This window comes from Phaseolus vulgaris, chromosome 3 (genome assembly GCF_000499845.2).
Source record: "Phaseolus vulgaris cultivar G19833 chromosome 3, P. vulgaris v2.0, whole genome shotgun sequence".
In the NCBI taxonomy this organism is placed as follows: Eukaryota; Viridiplantae; Streptophyta; class Magnoliopsida; order Fabales; family Fabaceae; genus Phaseolus; species Phaseolus vulgaris.
The window spans coordinates 45,665,097-45,672,433 of NC_023757.2; the positions used below are offsets into that span (position 1 = coordinate 45,665,097).

General features: G+C 30.0%; 1 protein-coding gene and 1 non-coding gene across 5 annotated transcripts; one reads left to right on the plus strand and one right to left on the minus strand.

Annotated features, from left to right (window-relative positions):
- Positions 1–1,676: 1,676 nt before the first annotated feature.
- On the plus strand, positions 1,677–1,748 carry TRNAW-CCA (transfer RNA tryptophan (anticodon CCA)). Its single transcript has one exon. It is a non-coding gene; the product is annotated as a tRNA-Trp (tRNA).
- Positions 1,749–2,069: 321 nt separating this feature from the next.
- Positions 2,070–6,270, minus strand: LOC137808132 (serine/threonine-protein kinase SAPK3-like). Of its 4 annotated transcripts, none has more exons than XM_068609090.1 (10): positions 6,151–6,270; positions 5,463–5,622; positions 4,588–4,662; positions 3,836–3,937; positions 3,661–3,714; positions 3,495–3,587; positions 3,277–3,369; positions 2,991–3,095; positions 2,802–2,900; positions 2,070–2,459 (listed from the first exon to the last, which is right to left on the minus strand). In XM_068609090.1, exons 2-10 carry the CDS (start codon positions 5,583–5,585, stop codon positions 2,187–2,189), a joined length of 1,017 nt encoding a protein of 338 aa, XP_068465191.1. In that variant the 5' UTR covers positions 5,586–5,622; positions 6,151–6,270; the 3' UTR covers positions 2,070–2,186. The 4 variants fall into 4 exon arrangements, with proteins under 4 accessions (XP_068465191.1, XP_068465190.1, XP_068465192.1 ...); XM_068609089.1 differs by having other exon boundaries at positions 5,874–6,231; XM_068609091.1 differs by having other exon boundaries at positions 5,870–6,228.
- Between the last annotated feature and the right edge of the window lie 1,067 nt (positions 6,271–7,337).

Consider the following 7,337-nt stretch of genomic DNA (forward strand, 5'->3'; position numbering starts at 1 on the left):
TAATTTATAGAAAATTGATTCTATAAATTGTAAAAAGAATACACTTTACGGGCCAATATAAAGTACTTTTAAATTTGATTGATGAAAATAAAGAAAATTTAAATGATTAAAACTGGATTTAAACATTCTTTAAAAAAATAAAAATAAAAATCATATTTTACCCAAATTTAATGTGCACTCGATTTCACATAATTTTTATTAAGTCAAAAGTATTAGGAATATTGTGGTTACTTAGTGATCCGTGTGTGCATTCCAGTTATTTAGGTAGACACAAATACCAAAATTGACTTTGCTTGATTCAGTGTATGAAATACTGAAACACTTATCTTGATTGAATTGAGAAATAAACATTGAATGAGAGGGTTGTGTTTCTAATTGGAAAACAATGAACTGTGGTAAAACTTTTGCTTAACAATTTGTTCCAAGTGTTATAACTTAGATAGTATTATTACTAATTTTATTTTATCCATAAAAAATTATACTTTTCTTGTTTTTAAATTAAAATAAATTTTAAATACTTTTATTTTTTTAATGATATGTTTTTTTTATAAATATTTTGATCTTAGATGATGTATACATTTTGTTATGTGTTTTTATTTTATAAAAAATATTTAACAAAAATACTAAGATAATAATTAATTTAATATATAATTTATATAAGTGAAATTATTTTTTCCCATTAATAAAAACGGATATAGTATAGAAAATGTGAGTTTTAGTAACATGATAACTTTGAAATTGTTGAACGAGAGAGGATAAGGAGCAACTTAAGAAGACCCTAGTAAGAAAAGTGAGGAATGCATTACATAATGGTATTTTGTTTTGTTATAATGAGAAAGTGACATGTGTAGATTTTTTATGTAATAGTGTTTTGTTTTGTTGTAAAATGAGAAAAGGAGTTGGATTGTAGCCATTAGCATAATATTTATACAGTAGTTATTTCGATGGAAATATCTTACTTTAATAATTATGCACATTAACACGTGTGTTTATAATTATGATGTGATATAATATAATTTTAAATTATTTTATTTTTTATTAGATTTATATTTCAGAAAAGAATTTTTTTAATTTTTAATTTTAATATAGTGTAAGTGTCAAGATATTAACATCTTATTGAGAATGTGAAATTTGGAGAAGTAATGTAAATTTTAAACACGTGGAAAATAATTTATTAATGTTTCATTTAAATACAATTAACGAGAACAAATGTAATATAAAACATTTACCATTCTTCTTGTTTATTATTGTATTTATACATATACAATTAAAACCTTGATTAATGATATCTTATAATATAATGAGGCCCATTCTTAATCATGTGTTTGTTTGGTATTATAATCACAACAAATACTGTGCTTGATTTAGAAAATACATAGACATGAAATAGCATGTGGCAAATGGAAAATAAAATTAGATGGCCATGATAAAAATATTTAATACAAATTAATCTAAATTTGAATGAAAAAGTTATTGCCTATTTATATTCTCTTCCTCAAGTAAAATGATGATAGCGGTGAATCCAAATTCTTTTTTTCTTTTTTTTTTCTATGTATAGTTAATTAATTTGTATTCCTCTTCCTAATCAACAATTTGTTCAGGGGGTGCATATCAGCTTTATGTCTGAGTACTTATTGATAATATATAAATGTATTTAAATACTAGAAAGTAAAATCGGATCCGTGGCGCAATGGTAGCGCGTCTGACTCCAGATCAGAAGGTTGCGTGTTCGATTCACGTCGGGTTCAATTCCTTGTTTTTGTTTTTTATTTTCTTTAAATATGCTTTTATACATACACGCAAGTAATGACTATTAAAAAAATGTTTTTAATTTTTCTGAAATTGTTTTAAACTAATGTGGATGTGGATTCGATTTTTACATGCAAGATTTATCTTCTGATTCCAAATCAGTTCAAATATCATGATTAAGATTTTTAATCATATCTAAAGTATTATTTGTTTTAAATTTTGATATTTTTATTATAGTTTTGTTCTTTGAAAAACACTTTAGTAAATTAAGAAAATAGCAGCCTTTTCTTAATATTATTCATTTAATAAACACAACATCCTATTTCAAGCCTGGTATAATATGTATCTTTAGAATAAAAGTGTTGCACAATGTGATCAATCTTAACAATGCTATATGTCTTATAGACAATCTAGCCACCCACCAATCAAGGTCTCCATCACACATGTTCATAGTCACCACTAACATCAATTTCCTCGACATCCTCAATATCTAATGATCCAGTACCACCATGCCCACCAATACCATCACCAGCTTTGGATCCTGGTCCTGGTACCCTTGCTTCTTGTATGATCTTCATGATTTCTTCCACCTTTTGGCTTGGTTGGTCTTTCTTTGGTTCCTCAAATCCTTTTCTTTCAGCTTCGATTATCTCTTTAGGCAAATTCTTCAGAAACCAAGGATTCTGTTTTATCTCTGGGATGGTGATCCTCTTCAACAAGGATCATAAATAGTTAGATTGAAAAATGGGGAGACTCTCGTTATTTTGTAGAACAAAATCAATGTGAGTTGGTATGAGTTTGATAAATCCATACTAATTCCATTTAATGTGAAATGTTGATTGATTTAAGGTTCATTACAATGAAACTGTAGTTCTGTTATTACAGGTTTATGATTAGTACACATGCTTTTAGAGAAGAAAAATGATTTATCAGCACCCAAAATACTAAATGATACTTAAAGAAGGAAAGAAAAAGTAAATTGAAAAATGTTATGATGTGATAAGAAGAGGGATAGAGAGAAAATGTATCTCTTTGGAGAATTAGATACATACCTTGGCAGGATCGGCAACAAAGATGCTAGAGAGGAGATTCCTACACTCAGAAGAAACACGAACATAGTCGGGTATGGAGTACTGAACACCAATTATTCTCTACCAACCAGAGAATCAGAGTTTAAACTTTCTTCTACATTAGATTAACCATAAATGAACTGTTAAGTTAAACAACTAACAAGAGCTCACCCCAATAGTCTTTCTGAAATTTCTAGGATCTTCTGGATCTTCAAATGGGTATGCACCAACTAACATGACATAAAGAGTCACACCACAGGACCAAACATCTGAAATCTACAAAAAGAAAGGCCAATTTGCTTAAGAAATTGAGCATTCGGGATCATTTGATGGACTTTCAAATAGAAGTGGGAATGGTTTAAATTGTCAAACCATGAACCATGGCTTTTAATTGCCATGGGTTATGACTAGACATGATTTTCAAGTTCCTCAGGGAAATAACACTAAGTCTGAATACCTTCCCATCATACTCCTTTCGTGACAGAACCTCTGGAGCAATGTATGCAGGAGTTCCAACTGTTGATTTAGGTTGAGAGTGCAGTAGAGCAGACTACAATTACATGTTGAAATAGATAGGACAGTCAACAAAAATTATAAGAAACACATGTGCGGACTGCATATAATGTAAGGCATGTGATATATTCAAAAGGCCTGTTGTAGGTGAATGGTATTAACCTTGGAGTAACCAAAGTCACAAATTTTAAGTCGAGGAGATGGTTTTCCGTCCAGGAGAGTGTTTTCCAATTTCAGATCTCTATGACAAATTTCCTGAAATAGGAAGTATAACATGATATAAGAGATGAGCTTGTAATGAAGAACAGAATGAGTTCTGAGTGCATACCATTGAATGACAGTAGCTAACCCCGGATATTAGCTGCTGGAAGAAATATCTTGCCTGCAATGCAGGGGATTCATTCACTTGGTAAATGTCAATATGAATATAAACATTATTCCTGAATACGGATTACATGAAAGGAAAAGTAAAGATAAATCAACTTCACTATAGATTCTACAACCTCATCTTCGCTAAATCGACCAGCAGTACATATTCTCTCAAAAAGTTCACCACCTGAAGCATACTCCAAGACAATGGCTAAATGAGTCGGGGTCAGCAAGACCTACAGAAAATATATCTCATTCAGCATTTTGTTGTACGTGAGTTCTGAAAGCTTTGAATAGAAAAAGTCATCAATCATGCTAGACTAACTGGAGTAAAATTTGATCGTAGCCCATGCATAAGGATAGATAAACAAATTACAGCATTAAAAGAAGGGAATAATACTAATAAGCACTTTTTTCTCCTTTTCTAATGGTACGAGTCAAGTTTATGGGAAAAGGTTATCTTCTTGACTTCTTGATGGTTTCTCCTAAAGGTACTGGTCCTAGTGATTTCTCCAGATATTTTCATATAGGTGATCTTGGTTTGCAAGATTTGCTGAAGAAATAATGCCGAAAATATTATGTACAGTACGTCACATCAGTTTTAAAAGGTAAACGCCAATTGTCTGACTGCAAATTATTATTGGCCCATTACTTTTAGCAATAACGCAACACACTTAATGACGTTGTGCACATTATGTCAACAATTACAACTTGATACAAAGGGAACTAAAAATTACACATTACGAGAAAAAATTTCAAGCAGAGTGTAACATGAGAGTAGCAAGCACCAAAAATAGAGCAGATAACCATTTGCTTAACTCAAAATGCCCAATTTCCCATCAAATCTAACGAAGGGGCAGTTTGCGGAAGAAAAGTAAGCTCTTACCTCTTTGAACCTGATTATATTTGGATGCCTTAAAGATCGGTGATTAATTATCTCCCTCTGAACATTCTCATCAATCTGGTACCATAAACACAGCTCACTAAGAAGAAAAACACATGAGAAAGATTTTGCACAAAACTATAAAATCAATGTTATCCCTTTAAGCTTTGACAATAAGCTTCTCGTTGAGAATGGTGGTGTAAGCTACATGAGCTTGATAGTGAGAACAACAAAAATCATTCTTTATTTTATGCTACAATTCTTCATTCACAAAGGACGGTCAAAACTTCAAATGACAAAGGACATTAAGAGGAACCACAGCATTCAATTTTTTTTATCTGTACTTGAAATTCAAAAGAAGAAGCAAACAAATGCTTCCAATTGCTCGCAGGGAATAAAAAGTGAACTTTGGAGACTCTATGTGTTGCAGCATATTGATTCTAGAATTTTATTTGTGATGACACCGAATAAGACTTTCATGGAAACTATCAATCAGTAGAATACAGTATAGATTTAGAGAGTTGACTAGTTGAGAAACAAAAGGAGGAAAGAAATAATATCACCAGGGAAAACAGCTCCTCTGCTTAACAGTTTCAAAACTCCAACCATTGTTATTGTACCTTGATTCATATTGATATGATGAAACATTGAACATCCAATTTAAGATTTTGAAAAGAAAAACATGGTCCAGAGATATCATATAATAATTCATATACGAGCAGAAGAAAACACAAAACAAAACCGGTAGTTTCCAAATTCAGATCGCTAGGAAAAAAGAACAATCAATGCAAAGAAAATTTCTGAGACAACAACAGCATTAGTGAGTACTCAGTAGTAATCAATGGAATTCCACTGCCAATTTGGCAAAAGAAGTTTACCTTTTTACCCCTCTCTATGTATTTGACCGCAACAAGCTCTTCAGTCTTCTTGTCTCTGGCCAACCTGGCCACACCAAAATTCCCAGAACCAAGCTCCTTCAATGGCTCATACCGTTCCTCCATGTCAACCTTCCCAAAAGCTACACCCACCTCTCAAGAACTTAGACACAGAGGACACCCCAATAAGTGAACACACCTTAATGTTACATTCATGACAACAATATTATATATATATAATATCAGTATGTATGTATAAAATAATAAATTTAAGGGGGGCCAGTTTAATTTAATTTAATATAAATGACATACGCAAGGTAAGGAAAAATTCAAAGAAACAAACATAATCAATCATGAGCGAATATAAAGAAAAAGTGGTGTTCTTGTAGCTGCAGAGTTGAGTTGCTCACTCACTTTTGTCCTCCTAATAAATTACCCCATGAAAAGTTGTAGAGTATTTTTTATATGGCGAAAAGTGAAGAACGGAATATGAAGAATTTAAAAAGAGGGGTGAAGTGAGAATGGTGTATAAGAGCCGCTGAAGAGAGAGGGAAAGGAAAAGAAAAAGATTATGTGAAGATTTTGGTTGTTGCGAGTATAGTATCTAAAGCGGGTTCTGGTTCATAATGATGATGAGTGTGTGCTTTGTAGAATAGAAATAAAGTTTGGATTGTCTTCCTCCTCAATTCACCTTTGCGTGTCTTCCACTTTGCGCCTCATTTTATCTCTTTCTCTTTTCTATACATGCCAATGTTCCAGGATTTTGGTCGTCGTTACATTTTCCGTGTGCGTGTATTGAAATTCTGCCCAAATTTAAGAAAATGGTGTAATTTTATTTACAATTTATGGAAATGGATACATTTTAAAAGAATTATGCCGATACAACTTCAAAATGAAAAAAAAAAAAAAAACTCGTGCTTTAAAGTATTGATTTTTAAAAAATCTTTTTTTTTAATATAGTCGTGTGAGTAAGTATTTATTAGCACATTTTTATATTTTTTAAAAGAGTATCAGGTGGACGACTTTAGTATTTAGATTTTTTTTTTAAAGAGTGTTGAATTGGATTAAGATTATTTTTTGTTTTCAATATTTGTAATGTTTTTAGTTTTAAATTTAAAAAATAATATTTTATGTTTACTTGTATTTTTGTTGTTGTATGGTTGTAATCTTTTGAATTTTATTCATTTTGAATTTTTTTAAAGCAATTTAACATAATGTTGTAATTTTTATTTTTATGACTTTACTTAGTTTAATTAATTAATCAAATTATTTGTGTTAATTGACAATAGCATTAAAATAAAAAAATTTATTATAATAAAATAAATTTAATGAGTTAAAGAAGTACATATTAAAAAACTATTTATCATTGTTTATGTGATAATTTTTTTACTATGACTTTAATTCTGACAATAAAAACATTTTTCTAAATTATTTTGACTTAATTAATTATTTTGTTATGAATATAATTAATATTTTTTTTCTTTATGACCTATTTAAGGATTAAGAATAAGGTTTGGACGGTTAAAAATAACGTTTGGACGGTATTAGTATATCAATAATTTTTATTTTAAATTGGATAAAATTGAATTTCATAAAATCTTCTAAATATTCATAAATATTCAAATGCCAATGACGTGAGGATCTCAACCTTCAAATAAATAAATTCAAAAAAACTACAGGCAGTTACAACAAAAAATACAACGAAACATAAAATAGGATTTTAAAACTTCAAAAATAAACAATCATGCTAAAGTAAACGAAATGGCAACTCTTTAAACGACTTCTTCAAAAGAAAAAGAAAACAAAAATGTGAAAACATACTAGTAAGTGGATTTTATAAAATAAAAAGTATATAAAAACATTCTTCCTGATGAAAAA